The sequence below is a fragment of the Danio rerio genome, chromosome 3 (assembly GCF_049306965.1).
Source record: "Danio rerio strain Tuebingen ecotype United States chromosome 3, GRCz12tu, whole genome shotgun sequence".
NCBI lineage: Eukaryota > Metazoa > Chordata > Actinopteri > Cypriniformes > Danionidae > Danio > Danio rerio.
In genome coordinates this window covers 23,773,794-23,790,374 of record NC_133178.1, presented here as the reverse complement: position 1 = coordinate 23,790,374, position 16,581 = coordinate 23,773,794, and the positions used below count along the sequence as shown (strand labels likewise).

At 36.4% G+C, this 16,581-nt stretch overlaps 1 protein-coding gene across 31 annotated transcripts in view; it reads left to right on the top strand.

Moving 5' to 3' along the window:
* ep300b (E1A binding protein p300 b) overlaps positions 1 to 16,581 on the top strand; it is a 58,988-nt gene that overhangs the window by 8,986 nt on the left and 33,421 nt on the right. For 5 of the 31 annotated variants that reach the window (XR_012400982.1, XM_009299414.5, XM_073944440.1 and 2 more), the window contains exons 3-12: positions 569 to 733; positions 5,899 to 6,139; positions 6,255 to 6,368; positions 7,352 to 7,579; positions 10,297 to 10,402; positions 10,484 to 10,615; positions 13,288 to 13,405; positions 14,901 to 14,988; positions 16,052 to 16,129; positions 16,412 to 16,500. Coding sequence is in view for 30 of the 31 variants with exons in the window: in XM_009299414.5 (XP_009297689.1) it covers positions 569 to 733; positions 5,899 to 6,139; positions 6,255 to 6,368; positions 7,352 to 7,579; positions 10,297 to 10,402; positions 10,484 to 10,615; positions 13,288 to 13,405; positions 14,901 to 14,988; positions 16,052 to 16,129; positions 16,412 to 16,500 (1,359 nt within the window). In the remaining variant the exon portion in view is untranslated. Of the gene's footprint in view, positions 1 to 568; positions 734 to 5,898; positions 6,140 to 6,254; positions 6,369 to 7,351; positions 7,580 to 10,293; positions 10,403 to 10,483; positions 10,616 to 13,287; positions 13,406 to 14,900; positions 14,989 to 16,051; positions 16,151 to 16,411; positions 16,501 to 16,581 lie in introns of all 31 variants that reach the window. The other 26 variants (XM_073944447.1, XM_073944441.1, XM_073944437.1 and 23 more) reach the window with 7 other exon arrangements.

Here is a 16,581-nt window from a genome sequence, read left to right as displayed (position 1 = left end):
CTCATAACAGAGCTGAAACCCAACCCTTTGTTTATTTTTTTGTCAAGCAAGACCATTCTCTAAATCAGGTAGTGAAATAGACGATTGAAATGAATGCGTAGCCATCTTGTGGTGTTTCTTTGGTTTGGACGAGACAGTCAGTAATATGAATCTTCACACTGAAACAATCTCAGTTTAAAAAACCTTGTCTTTTGCCTCATACAAGGAACTACGCACCATTTTGTTGATTCACAGGCGATTGCACAACCTGGACTGCAGGAAATGGGCAGAAAAAAGATGGAATGACATTTTCTATTTTGTTTGCTTGGTCTTTCTAGATTTTAAGCAGCTGTTTGAGGTTTATTTTGGGGAATTGATACTACTGTGTCACTAACATTACAGAAATGAGGCTTAATTAAAAGTTTTGGAAATAAGCATTAAACAAACCTAGTGATGGAAGCTTGTTTTGCTGTTAATATTCCTTCAACTGTTTTTTCATCATCATATTAATGGATCAAACTGAAAATATAAAGATTGGAATCGTAGCTCATAATTTTTTCTCCTGTTTTTTTTCTTTCCTCTGTCTCAGATGGGGATGATGGGTGCTCCAGGCCCGTATGGCGGTTCATATGGTCAGTGCGGAGGACAGTCTCAACTTGGGCCTCAACTCCAAAACAAAGCGGGTCAACCAAACAGCATTAACCAGTTTAATATGGACAAGAAACCTCAGCTTGGGCAGAACATGGGTGGCATGGTAAGAAAACTGTAAAGAAAATGTGTCATTCACTACCTGACAAAAGTATTATTCAAGTTTTAACGAACAACAAATAATCGCTTGACTTCTATTTGATCATTTGGTATCAGAAGTGGCTAATATGAAAGGCAAAGGCCTCTAGATTATGATTCTTTTGCAAAAATAAACTGTATCATGCCTTGATTTTTTAAATTATTTAATTAGGACAGTAAGGTCTGACTTAACTTAGACAATAGTTTTGTCACTTAACAGAAATAATGCACAGTTTTATAATATAAAGTTGTGATGCAGTGGAAAAAGAATTAATATTGTGTATGACTCCCATGAGCTTGGATTTCTGCATCCATACATCTCTGCAATGAGTCCAATAATTTATTAGTAAAGTCATCTGGAATGGCAAAAAAAAGCATTCTTGCAGGTTTATCAAGATTCTTTGGATTCATCTTCAATGCCTCCATCTTATCTTAGACATGCTCCATAATGTTCATGTCTGGTTATTGTACTGGCCACTTTTGGAGAACCTAGATCTTATTTGCTTTCAGGAATTGTGATGTTGAGGCTGAAGTATTGAGAAGAAACGCTATCCGGCTGAAGATTTTGCCCTGAATTGGTCTTGATACCTCAGACTGTTGATGTTGCCATTCACTCTGCAGATTTCTTGCACACCCCGTACTGAATGTAACCCCAAACCATGATTTTTCCTTTACCAAACTTGACTGATTTCTATAAGATCCTTGGGTCCATGCTGGTTCCAATAGTTCTTCTGCAGTATTTGTGATAATTGGGATGCAGTTCAACAGATGATTCATCTGAAAAATCTACCTTCCAACACTTTTCCAGCTAGAAGTCAAGTTATTATTTGTTGCTCTTATATCTGGGATCAACGACAAGACTTTTGTCAGGTAGTGTAGTCAACGATCAGTATTGTGCCCAAAAATAAGTATTCATACCAAACTGTTAGGTGCAAAACTTCAGGTTCAGGCGTGACAGATTTACTAGCCAATTAAGTGAGTGCTCCTTCTTTCTTTTCCAATCAGCATTTCCAAAACCATACAGATGCCGCCCACCAAAAAAAAAATAAGTGAGAGCATGGTGGAGTGATGATGGTTTTTCTTCAGTTTATAAGTAGCAGTACAGACATATTAAAACTCTTGGACAGACTGACTGAGCGCTCGAGTTTTGCTTTTCAAATCTTGACAGCAGAGTGAGCGAGTGTTCCTGTTCACATCAGTGGATGCAGAGTGGATCTGACACTCCATAACCACCTTCATGAGCAGGATGCACAGCGAGTGTGTAAACCAGAATTAAAAGCACCTGCAAATTCCCTGCCCAGAGCTCCTTGAATATCTCAAATACATAGAAAACTGATCTAACTCACATTCTTTGCTGCTGATTTAATCAGTATTATTCGGTATTTTTTTTAGCTAATTATATTTCAGATTTGTCCCCACAAAAGTTTATGAAAAAAATTTGCAAGTAATTTCTTTGCCATTGCAAACGAATTTCATTTTTGCGTTTCTTCTCCCTTATCGCACCCAAATTGAACCAAACTATGAATTTCTACTCCAAAATGATGACAAAATTTGGATTGAGAAGTTAAAATGCATTTAAAACTTACATTCTCTTATGACTACAATTTTAATTACATTACACTTCACTATGCTACCCCTCAGATTTTTTTGTCCAGTCAATTACTATTGAGAACCTGAAAAGTCCTACCCTTGCACTGTAAATAGACATTAAAGCTAAGGCTGAAATGAGTCACTTGTTCACATAATGGGGTATTTGCAATTTTAAATTCAGCCATCCAGCTGCAGGGCTTCCAGTTAATTGTCAACCCATACAATATCAGATTTCTTTAAAAAACGGCTTCTTCACTGCCTGACTGAGATACGACATAAAGACAGAATCAGATCAAACAAGAAGCACTGCATTAAATTATATTTTTTCATGTGTTTTCCATTGTGTTAAAAATCTGCTGATTTATGCTAAATAATTTTAGAGGTATAACTAAAACCTTAATATATAAAATAAAAAGTAATACATTTTTAACTTGTATTTAATGTTTACAATACAAATCCAATTAGATCCACTTTATTTGGTGAACAAATCAAGTCTTCTAAATAATATTTCTACTCAAAGACAGAAAATTTTACTTTACAAACTGTATTGTAAATAAACCATTTGGATATTTTCGTATTAGTCAATAATTATTACTGAAATAAAGTTAAAAACTAAAAAAAATATAAATTTGCACACGTTTACACAAGTAAATAAAAAGAATCAATGAAGGGCTAAAAATCTGCGAAATTCAGCTCGCGCAGATTCCGTGTGGGCCAAATTACGGCACACATTTTTCATAACATTTGTTCCTATCTTGACTCGCCTAAATTTTTTTTACCAAGATCTTGTATTGATGATGTGAGAGTCGGACTGCTGCGTAAAGTCTTCTTCAGCACATAACATAAATTCTCAACATGGTCTCTGTGGAGTTCAATCCATGTTTAAAAACGATCTCTCACTCCCTGAACTACTCTTTCACAAATTGAGCCTGATAAATCCAGTAATTGTCATCTTGGAATATGCCTGTGCCATTAAGGGAGAAAAAAAATCTATTCATTGAAAAACCTGCTCATTCAGTATATTTGGGTATATTTAGGTCAGTAAATTCCTGGAGGGCCACAGCTCTGCATACTTTAGCTTCAACCACTCACACCTGCTCTAATATTCTTGCACACCTTTAGTTGGTTTGGATGTGTTTGATTAGGGTTAGAGCAGAACTGTGCAGAGTTGTGGCCCTCCAGGAGTCTAGTTTGAGTCAGCTGACCTCATTCTTTGGGCACATAATGCTGCTGAACTCAGACCCGACCATCTGCAGCATCTCGGATCACAGAACCGACCCCCACACTTGTATGGTAAGCACAGGGCATAGTGGGTGCATCTCTTCAGCCACTTCGCTTTTTATCTTTACGTACCATCACTCTGGAATAGGGTATATCTGGACTCATCAGTCCACATGACTTTAATCATCCGTTGCTCCAGAGTGAAATTTTTATACTTCCTAGCAAATTGTGACCATTTTTTTGGATTAACCATTCATTGATAAGGGTTTTAAAGGCTGTGTAGCCATTTAGCCCCAATACCTTGAGTTTCCTCCACATTGTACATGTGTAAAGGCTCTTGTTAAACACAGCTATGAGTTTTACTGTTTCTTTTTTACAATTTGATTTCACCTGAAGATTAAGTGGTCGCTGTTCTTGATAAAAGCTTTTTTCTCCAATGGCTACATTTCTTCCTCAAAGATGATGGTTCCCCACTTTCCTTAAAATTTTTAATAATGCGTTGGACAGGTCTTACAGCATTTTTTACTAGTTTCAGCAATCTCCTTAGATGTTTTCTTTTTTTGATGCATTTAGAAACAGATGAACATCTTATCCCTGACTGCAGATGTGTCTTCTGACAGAAATGAGAAGCTTCTCTTTGCATCAGTTAGGGTTAAATAACTTATCAGCTGAAACAGAAGCGTTCATGCAGTAATTATCCAAAGGGAGCCTCTTACCTATTTGCTTAGTTAAATTTTTGGACTGCTGTGGATATACACTCACCGGCCACAATATTAGATACTACAAATATTAAGTATTACTAGTACCGGGTTGGACCCACTTTTGCTTTCAGAACTGCCTCAATCCTCTATGGCATGGGTTCAATGAGGTACTGGAAATATTCCTCCAAGATTTTGGTCCATATTGACATGATAGCATCACGCAGTTGCTGCAGGTTTGTCGGCTGCACATCCATGATGCAAATCTCCAGTTCCACCACATCCCAAAGGTGCCCCATTTGAGTACAGTGAACTCACGTTTATGTTCAAGAAACCAGTCTGAGATGATTCGCACTTTGAAATGGCGTGTTATCCTGCTGGAAGTAGCCATCAGAAGATGAGTATATTGTGGTCATAAAAGGATTGACATGGTCAGCAACAGTAGGCTGTGGCATTGACACGATGCTCAATTGGTACTAATGGGCCCAAAGTGTACCAAGAAAACATCCCCCACACCATTACACCACCAACACCAGCCTGAAACGTTAATAACAGGAAGGATGGATCCATGCTTTCATGTTGTTGAAGCCAAATTCTGACCCTACCATCCGAATGTCACAGTAGAATTTGAGACTCATCAGAACAGGCAATGTTGGAGTGCGAATTGTAGCCTCAGTTTCCTGTTTTTACTTGACAGGATTAGCACCCGGTGTGGTCTTCTGTTGCTGTAGCCCATCCGCCTCAAGGTTGGACATGTTGTTTGTTTAAAGATGGTCTTTCATCATTCTCCTCCGACCTCTGGCATCAACAAGGCATTTGCGCCCACAGAACTGCTGCTTACTGTACATTTTCTCTTTTTCTCTGTAAACCCTATATATGGATGTGCGTGAAAATCCCAGTAGATCAGCAGTTTCTGAAATACTTAGACCAGCCTGTCTTGCACCAACAACCATGCCTTGTTCAAAGTCACCTAAATTACCTTTCATCTCCATTCTGATGCTCTGTTTGAACTGCAGCAGATCGTCTTGACCATGTCTACATTAATAAATACACTGATTTGCTGCGATGTAATTGGCTAATTAGAAATTTGCGTTAATGAGCAGTTGAAGAGGTGTACCTAATAAAGTGACCGGTGAGTATATAATACTTCAGAGAGAAACAAAGCAGAAGGAAAAAAAGTCTAAACAAATTAATCAAAAGCGACAGTTTGACGTTACCAATATCATTTGTTTAAAAAATGCTGTTCTTATGACCTTTACACTCATCAAAGAGTCTTGGAAAAACTCAAAGCATCACATTTCCCCAAATCAGCATATTAGCATGATTTCTGATGGATCCAGTGTCAACGAAGGCTGCAGAAATGACTGCTGTATATGCTTTGGCATCACAGGAATAACTAGCTTTTTTTTTTTTTAATGTACAGCAATACTGCTGCAATACTGATAATAAACGCACCTTTGGTGAGAAGAAGAATGTTTAAAATCTTCTTTAAATTTGTGTACATGTTGCCATATTTGCTAATGCTAATGGACCCTCCAGTCTGCTGACTTCCTGATCTTTAAATCTTAATTTCCATCTGGAACTGCAGGAGCATGAAAACACTCTTCGGTCTGTCTTTCTCCAGCAGGGCCCAGGTGTGGTGGGTGGTGTATCGGGGCCAGGTGGGACGGCAGCGCCCCCTGCCGCGGACCCAGAGAAGCGTAAACTGATTCAGCAGCAGCTGGTGCTGTTACTGCACGCTCACAAGTGCCATCGCAGAGAGCAGGCCAACGGAGAGGTCCGCCAGTGCAACCTGCCTCACTGCAGAACCATGAAGAACGTCCTCAATCACATGACGCACTGTCAGGCCGGCAAATCCTGCCAGGGTAAGCAGAGCCAGCTTTTTTAAATCTTTGATTTGTGTTTTATGTTTTCAACCCTAAACAAGATGACATGGTGTCTTACTGGTGGCTCACTAATGTGCTTGTGTTTTTTTGACAGTGGCTCACTGCGCGTCCTCCAGACAGATCATCTCTCATTGGAAGAACTGCACACGGCATGACTGTCCTGTCTGCCTGCCGCTAAAGAGCGCCGGAGACAAAAGAAACCAGCAATGTGAGTTAACATGCAGAAATGTCTGGAAGCTTGTTTCTGATTAAAAAGAAAAGATGACTATGAATCTCACAATTCATGTTTTTATTATATATATATATATATATATATATATATATATATATATATATATATATATATATATACATATACATATATATACATATATATACATATATTTATATATACACACACACACACACAGTTGAAGTCAGAATTATTAGCCCCCCTGAATTATTTGCGCCCCTGTTCATTTTTTTCCCCAATTTCTGTTTAATGGAGGGAAGATAGTTTCAGCACATTTCTAATCTTAATAGTTTTAAAAACTTATTTCTAATAACTGATTTATTTTATCTTTGCCATGATGACAGTAAATAATATTTTACTTGATATTTTTCAAGACACTTCTATGCAGCTTAAAGTGACATTTAAAGGCTTAGCTAGGTTAATTAGGTGAACTACTCATGTTAGGGTAATTAGGCAAGTTATTGTATATATAACTTAATGTATAATATATATATGTATGTTTCCTCTATAGAATAAACTTCTAATCTCACACATATATATATATATATATATATATATATATATATATATATATATATATATATATATATATATATGTATATATATATATATATATATATATATATATATATATATGTATGTGTGTATGTATATGTATGTGTGTATGTATGTATGTATATGTGTGTATGTATGTATGTATGTATATGTGTGTGTGTGTGTGTGTGTGTATATATATATATATATTCTATAGAGGAAACAAGATTATGCTCAAGATTATCCTTATGTTTAGAGCCTGATACGTACAAAGGAAAAAATGTTTTAGCTGTTTTCATCCATAAAATAATGGTCAGTGGTGTTCCAAAGTGATCCTTGATTTAACTTTCAGTGTATGGACAAAAAGGTGTATTTAGAAAAGGGCAGCTCAATCTCTCATCCTTCATCTCTCTATTTCTCTTTAGCTCTATTGGGAGGTGCTGGGATGGCCATGGGTGGTCCTTTAGGTGGGTCATTACCTGGTGGCCAACCTTCAGCTCCAAACATTAACCCACCCAGTCAGATTGACCCAAGCTCCATCGAGAGGGCGTATGCTGCTCTTGGACTCACTTACCAAGGGAACCAAGCATCCAATCAAAATCAGCAGACCTCTGTACCCGGTCAACCTGGCATGAGGTCGCTCAACAACATGGGTGAGAGTTTGTGTAATCTTTAAGATTTGTTAACATTCAAGTTATTTTAATCCCTTATGCAAGATGATGTGAAACTAAATACAGTTACTCAGATGCTGCTTTCTGTATAACAGTGCAAACACACAAAGCTGCATCTCAAACAGTGTGTGAATCTTGAATTGAGTTGTCTTGACTGTCTTGTTGCTTTTATTACTGACGTTTCACTTTCCAATAATCTTTTAAATTCAGAATTGTTCTAATCTAATAGTGTTTTTTTTCTGTGGTGTTGAAGTTGTAATAGGGATTTCTGACATTTTAACATGGTATTGGTATCTAAAACTGTGGTATCATATTAAGCTTATTTATTGGAAGATGCTATATTACAGGAGTCACACATGGGAATTCTTTTTGTAAAAATGTTGTCAGGACGGGTTGAAAATTATATCGCAAAGGCCTACTCAAGTCAGTAGTAAATAACTAGAGAATATTTTCATTTATTAGCATGTATTATTTAGTATATTTATTCAATATAATCATTCAGTCCTGTAAATAACATTTTTTTCAGTTCACTGTGAATGAAAAAGAGGAAATCTCTCCCCTGCAAAATTATATCAGTTACAGTACATTTCAGTTCTATTAATTGAACAGTTATTTCAGTTCAATTATCTACATATTTTTTAATAAAGCTGCATTCCTGTCAGGTGTGACAAAAGTGACAAAGTGACTAAAGGTATAGTGGGTAAAGGTAAAGTCTTTTTTTCAGTAAAAAGATTTTATGCTTAAAATAACAAATATCTAATACTAAATTTAGATAAAATCTTTAATTTATAAACATTTTTCTTTAAAAAAAAAAGGTCTTAGAGATGCATTATGAGATCTTGAAAAATTCTAACATTAGACTGATAGCACTAAAGGCCTACGTCCCACCTTGCAAATCATTATCCAAAGCCATGCCACCTGAACGCGTGCTAGAATACATCACTACAATGCATCACATAACATTCATCTCAATGAAAACTATAGTACAGATAGTAAGTGCAATTCTAAAATTAAAAAACAATGTAGGTTGTTGATGTTTGCCTGGAATTTTTTGACTGAAAGGCATTTGTGAACGCACACATTAAGTAATCCAGGGTGTGCAGAGGTATGCAATTACATATTTTGACAGGCAGGTAGAAAAAGCTATTGTAATGTTCAGACCGAACATTTTGATCAGACAAACTTTTCTTTGTCATACAGCTTCCACAGAATATTAAAACACGTTTAAATAGTTTAGGACCGCTTCATTTAGGGTGTTTTCACACCTACCTTATTTTCCCTCTTGGTGCGGTTTGTTTGGGTAGGTGTGAATGAAGCAATCGCACTCGAGTGCGCACCAAAAACAGACCAAAAAATCAAACCAAGACCTCCTTAATGAGGTAGTCTCGGTACGCTTTCAAACAAGTCCTGGAGCTGTTCGTTTGTGGTGAGAACATGATCCGAGCTGGAACAGACCAAACCGCAAAAAGTACTGCGCAATTTTGAACTAATCCAGCTGCCGTAGTCTGACGCACTGAGAGAGAGAGGCAAAAACATTACCTGATGGATTGTTGGTAATATTTCTGGAAGATGACAATGTCACAGTTTAGCTAAATTAATTCACGCCTCCTCCTAAAGCAGGGTTCATACGGTCTTGGAAAACCTGGAAAAGTCATGAAATTTTGACATGGCATTTTCCAGGCATGGAAAAGTTCAGGAAAAACAGAAAAACCCACAAAGTCTTGGAAAAGTCATGGAATTTTAGTAGTAAAAATGTGTATTAACTGCGATGTGCCTTTGCTGTTTGCAATGCAATAAAACATTATTTTTTAGCCACAGCCGCACTTCACTCTCTGAATGTAGTTTGTCTACAGTGATGTATACAAACTATATAGTATACAATGACCAGGAATATAATCAGCCAGCGCAGCTGTCCCTCCATAGAAAAAAGCGACATTGTGTCTGCAGGTTTGTTTACTTGAAAGGGTTCCATTGGCATTTTCCCACACGATAATTCTGACCAATCGAAAAGCAGTTTAGGAAATGCGTTCAATAACATCTGGCCAATGAGTGATGTGGATTTTGTCACATGACTGCATTTTTGTTCTTTTCAACTGGTTCGGACCAAAGCAATCGGTGTGGTGTGAAAAGCACCCAAAAACTGCTACAATGTATCATTTGTTGCCCTTGGTCTGGACCAAATGAACCGAACCACAGATGTGAAAGCACCCTTAATGTTTGCCCTCCGCATGTGAAGAGACAAAAAAACAGAATCAACATAACAAAAATGGTTTCTTGGGACAATCACCTAAGTAATCACCATGCAATATTGTCTTTTCAGAAGTTAATCTTGAAGTTAATTAGAAGCATCTTGATTAAGGATTGTTTGGTTGTTTGCGCTGACACAAAATACTAAGTAAATAACGTTTTGCAGTGTAATGACGTCCATTAGTAAACTGCTTTTTTGCAGTGTACTAATGTTTTATCTACATTGTCTTAAAGTGTCTGTCACCAGAAACATTTATTTTTTTAATTTGCATCCTATATTAATGTAAAAAAAAACTAATTTGTGTATTCATTTGTTTGTGGTTTTTAATTGTATATTTATTAATGAAATGCTTTTGCTGTGAAAATAGCCATTGTTGCTGACATGGCATTAAATTAAAATATATATGATATATGATTTGACCTACATTGTCTTAAACTGTGTGCTGCAGCAGGTGGGAACTCAATGGGAGTGAATGGAGGAGTCGGTGCGCCGATGTCAAACCAGCATCCAGGAATGCTGCCCGATGGCATGCTGCACAGGAACATGACCGCTCAGAGGTATTGAACATCACTGGTTTAAAAACTTTTGGTTAGTAGCTGCTTCACATCGATGTCTGACGGTTTGTCTGTGTCTTGTAGCTTGATGAATGACAGCTCTGGTGTTGGTAACATGGGCTCTGCTGCGACCGCTACACCGCCCTCTGCTGGAATGAGGAAGAGCTGGCATGAAGACATCACACAGGACCTCCGCAATCACCTTGTACACAAACTGTGAGTCATGTGTACACACACACACACACACATACTGTTGCTCTGAGTAGTGGTGTGTAATACAGTTTGAGATATGCAATAATTAATCTTGATTATTGCGATTGTGGTGACTTCAAAATACCCTCAATATTTATTTATTATTTAAACTTTTGAATGGCATTTTAAGGATATTTAGAAAATATTTATATAGATAGATATATTTATATGGAAGATATTTTTCAATATTCATTATTTACAGTATATTATATTTATTACATTATTTATTTTCAGTGATGTTCATAAGAGAACCAAATGTTTGAAGAGGTAATAGGTTACTTCTTTTTTGAACATTAACATTTTCACATGAATCTGGCCAAGATAACATGACCAAGATATTGAAAAAGATTAGGGCTGATAAACGGTATTATATTCTTGATCAAGTTTATGTTGATAACAATGATAAGCTCTCGATTTGTTTTGCTCTATATTGACCTAAGAGCCAATTAGACAGCAGAAATGTGCAACAATGGGAATCTAAATGTGTGTTGATAATAGAGTTACCAAATTTTCGTCCACTAAAGATTTTGTTATGCCGTTTTATGGACCCTCTAACTTTTGTGGCTTCAATCATTGTTGGGGTACTCTTTTAAGTCTAGAAGGGTTGACATCTTATATTGAAATATTTATCGTTATCCTACAATATGGAAAATAATTATCGAGATTGCATTTTTGCCACTTCGGCCAGCCCTAAAGCCTGAGTGCACACGGCGAATGTGACGTCATCGATGTATTTGTGGAGGTTCACTTTGGGTGTACGTAAGAGATTTCTGCTGGCGGACCGCATGATTGTTTTTTAGCCTCGAGCAAACAGTTTGCATGGCGCTGCGTTTGATGTGAGTTGAGTATGAAACTTTTGAAGAGATTTTGTCTGAAACGGCACGACTCTACAGTCACCTTTATGATCCATGATCATAGAGATAACCAGATGAGCAATAATTCTTTGCTAGAAATTGCAACAGTTGTGGGAAAGGAGGAAAGGATTTGTTGAAAAATTTGGAAAAACTGACTTTACTGTCGGTTTCTTTTGACAGCCTCCCTGTTGTTTTAAAGAATATCACAACGGTGAATGCGCCAAGTATAAAAGCCTCGTCTGTTTGTGAGGTGTGCGCGCAGTCAGCGGTGCCAGGCAAAAATATAAATCCAGCTTAATACAGATGAATGCAGAGGTTTTGTTTAAACGGGTTTTTGTTATTTTCATTTTGATGTACAGTGTCCATGGAAAATCATCATACACTTTTTAATTACTTAATTACTTGGCATAATTACTAGTCACACAACCAGAAATTAAGATACATTCCAAATAATTTTCCAGCCTTTGAAAAGTTTTTGTAGCCTTTTCCTTACCGGTGTCTTTATCCCGAAGGTCTTCTGAAAGCAGGGTGTAATGCGAGTAAAGGTAAAGATTTTCATATGGTATTATGATTTTCTATTGGCACTGTATACATTGTATCCTCTCACAGAAGTAATTTAGCTAGTGTGCCAGCATCAGTTTATTTATTTTATGTTTGTTTATTTTTGCCATAGATTTGCTGTCACACATATGTGGGTTTACTAACACTGATGTGATTTATCCAAATTGGTAATGAAACTTTTTTTCAATACTTGATAGTTTCGAGACAATTCAGACAGTGCCTAAAAAGTATTGATGTCAATATCCAGCTCTAGAGCTCATAACTAATAAAATTCAGTTGTATTATTTCAAAGGAACAAAACATTTGCATCAAATGTAGCTGTTTTTCACTGTAATGAATGCATCAGTGATTGCTAATGAGACCTGTTTGGATAGTGTAAAGAGGCCTCTTGTACTTGTAGTCCTTCTGCAATTGAATTAGTTTGAAACGTATCGTTGCTCTGTTTTATATGCACAATATAGATCAACATGCAAAATGTTATATAGATATAGGATATTGTGATGAATGCTCCAGCAAGTATTGCAACAAGAAAAGTTGATGCCATCACATACCTTGTAGTCTGAGAGATTTCTTATCTCTGAAGATATTTTAATTGGCATTTTAATAATATAGAAACTGACATCAGTGGGTTACAATAGCATTGACATTTTTTGAAGCATAATGAATGTTTAATGTCACTTCCCCTCTCTCATCTTTTTACTGTATCCTTGTTGAAAAAAGGGTCAATTATTTTAAAAAAGTGACCAGAAATTGCTTGTTTGCTAACTCGTCTTCTTAATGGGATAGTTTATGAAATAATGAAAATTCTGTCATCATTTACTCACACTTCACTTGTTCTAAGCTTTTTACTCATCATAGCACATGCGCTGCGGATGTGACAATAAAAGTGATTTGGTTTGATTTAATCTAAACCAGTATGAGTTTCTTTCTTCTGTTGAATACAAAGGTAAACTGATAATCTGGTAAATGTACTTTTTTGTTCCTACTATGGATGTTGATAGCTTCAGAATATCTTGTTTTGTGTTCAACAGAAAAAAGAAATGTATAAAAGTTTTATAACACTTGAGTGGGTGAACTGTCCCTTTGAAATCTGGGATTTGAAATCTTCAGTCTAGCAGTTGCACACATTAGGAATGGTCACACACAAGGTGCCGTTTTATTACATGAGCCTTTTTTTTCTATATATATTTTGTGTGTTTGTGTCTGTGTGTGTGTGAGTAGTGTACAGGCCATCTTCCCGACTCCAGACCCTGCAGCGCTGAAGGACAGGCGGATGGAAAACCTTGTAGCTTATGCACGGAAAGTGGAGGGCGACATGTACGAATCTGCAAATAGCAGGGTAAGAATGTCTGTGGATATATATTTGGTTAATACAAACACAATCACTTCATTCTTTCCTTTAAGTCTATGAAATCGCTCTCAAAGTCTAGTGTTAGACAGTGTTCTAAAAAGTGTTCAGTGGTCTTTTTCCAGTCACAATATATCTTTTAATGTCTTAATTTTAATGCAGCTTAAAAAATGATTTAAACAGATAGTTTATACAAAAAGTAAAAGTTGTAAGCCATTTACGGTGACATGGTGGCTCAGTGGTTAGAACTGACGCCTCACATAAAAAAAGGTCGCTGGTTCGAGTCCCCGATGGGCCAGTGGACATTTATGTGTGGAGCTTGCATGTTCTTCCTGTGTTCACGTGGGTTTCCTCTGGGTGCTCCAGTTTCCCCCAAAGTCCAAAGACATGCACTATAGGTTAATTGAATAAACTAAATTGGCCGTAGTGTATGTGTGTGAATGTGCAAGTGTTTGGGTGTTTCCCAGTACTGGGTTGCAACTTGAAGGGCATCCGCTTTGTAAAACATATGCTGGATAAGCTGGCGGTTCATTCCGCTGAGGCGACCCCTGATAAATAAGGGATTAAGCCGAAGGAGAATGAATGAATGAATTTTTTTTATATCTTCATTTGTGTTCAGAGGAACACAGATTTGAACGATAAGAAACTTAGGGTGAGTTTTTTAGACTTGGGGCGAGTAAATTTTGGGTAGAACGATTTCATTTATGGGTGAACGATTTGTTTTGGAGTTCCAATGCTAAAATTTTATTACACACAAGTTGGTCACACAAATTTGCTATACTACACAACAGAACAAAACAACTGCTTGGTTTGAAACTGATGTCTTTGAAAGCTTTATTCATCTAGTGCTTTTGGTAGTGAATAATTGACCCTTTGGCAAATGAAATGTTGCTAATGAGCAATTCCAGCGTTACGGATAGGCATGGGCCAATATAAGATTCTGATTGTATGATAACCTTAGGAAAGATTCACAAGGTTTTACAGTTTCACTGTATTGTGATTACTCTAAAAAGGTCTGGGTAAAAAAAAACAACTTCTCTCCTTTGAACACAATAAAGTTTATTTTAAGAAACATTTAAGATATTTTGTCTTTTTTATTTTAAACATGTCAGGTTAAACAATTGAACTACATTTCTGACTCTCTTCATTAGTTTCGAAAACACAGATTTCATAACAACTTGAAAAGGCATCCTTGGATATATATCTCGCCTCTATATATGTGACAGATGTGAAATCACCAGTTGTGTGACTTTGGTAATCCAGATAAAATAGTTTGAAAACATCAATAGACATTTTTGAGCATTTTTACTGTGACGTAAAATTCAAGCCTACACAAACAGCTTACAAATGCTTTCTTTATTTTAATGAACTTTTTTTTTTTTCATGTCAAGGTTGAAATTTGAATGGAATTACTCTAATATGGTCACATCTTTAAAATTAACCATTCTATATGCTTTAAACTAAATCATTTGATGATCTCTTCCAGGCGGAGTATTACCACTTGTTGGCGGAGAAGATATATAAGATTCAGAAGGAGCTGGAGGAGAAGAGGAGAACCAGACTCCAAAAGCAGGGTACGATGCCAGCGCAATCTGGCATGCCCAACAGTGCTCTACCTTAAGCACCAGCTGGCATGAATCGGGCACAGCCGCCCAGTTCGTGCACGTACACATCTGCATATATCCATTTGTCGGCCCGCAGTCAAATTTAAAGCTTGATGTATTGCTCTGAAATACAATCAGATTTAATCAAAATAACCCCGCCCCCCATGCTTCACTTGGCTGTGCACCAGTTTAGGGAAGAAAACACATTCACAGTTTCCTTTTCATGCAGAATTTAATTTAATTATTTAAAAAATAAGTATTATTTTTATTTAGAGATCTATCCATGTAAGAAGTTTGCTAAAAACAAAATTGTTCTAATGGTTGCATTATAAATTTTTATACGTTTGTAGTTTTTAAAACATTTGCATTTCAACAATTAATTCAAGTGTTAATAAAAAGCATAACCATTAGGATTTTATACTAAATTGGGTCACACGTTATGGAAAGACACTATTTCTGCTCTTAATAAGCAATTAATCAAAACTTTTATCTAAATAAACAACTAGTTAACTACTAAACAACTACTTATAATTACCGATTCTTGATCATTAGTAAGGTAGTAGCTGTGTTTGGGTAGGATTAGGGATGTAGAATAAGATCATACTTTATAAGTGCTAATAAACAGCCACTATCTTAATGATAAGCCAGCAGTTAACAGTAGCGATTGGTATTTAAACTGAAGTGTTACCTTAAATTATGAAATAGAAACAGGAAAGAAATGTTTGAACTCTGTTCCTTTCACATTCACAGAAAGATGTTTGAATCTATTCTTTCAAAAAGTAAACCCAACTGTGGATACCTAAATTTTGACACAATGTAAATACATTTAAACATCTCAACAAATTACTCCACCCACACATGTATAATTTCCAAATATAGCTGTACATTCCATTTAATAAACTCTCTTATGTTGCATAAAATAATACAATGCTAGCTTTTATTTCCAGTATAGTTAAATCACAGTTAAACTTGAGGCTGTTGTTTGTTATTGATCATGTGGAGTGATTATAAAGGATCTTCTGGTCTTTCCTAGATGGTCCTCATTCAGATCCGTCTTTAGTTCAAGCCACTGGTCCCAGTCAGATGGTCAATCGCATGCAGAATCCTGCTGGTATGCCACACTCACTAAATGGTCTGTAGTTGATGCACTATTGCTACATATATATGAAGGGTTTATGTGCAAAGACAGATTAGTCCATTTTTAGACATCATGTTTTGTACAATTGCCAAAAAAGAAATCATATTTTCACCTTGAGTGTTAAAGAGTACATTTGCAAAAAAAACTCATATATAACTGTTGATTTATCTGTTTTTATATGAACTCTTCATATATATAAAAGTCATAGTTTTGTTTTTGACTTATGTTTTAAACTTTGTAATTGCTTTCATCCAGGTATGAATCAATTTGGCCAGGTGGGGATGCAGCAACCAATGGGACAGAGGGCCACGCCTCCCCTGCCAATGGGTGCAAACCTCAATCAGGTAATTTCACTTGCCACCCAAAGGTCGGCGACTGATGTAAATGTACCTGATTGAAGCATTTATTTGGCATCTTTATTGTCT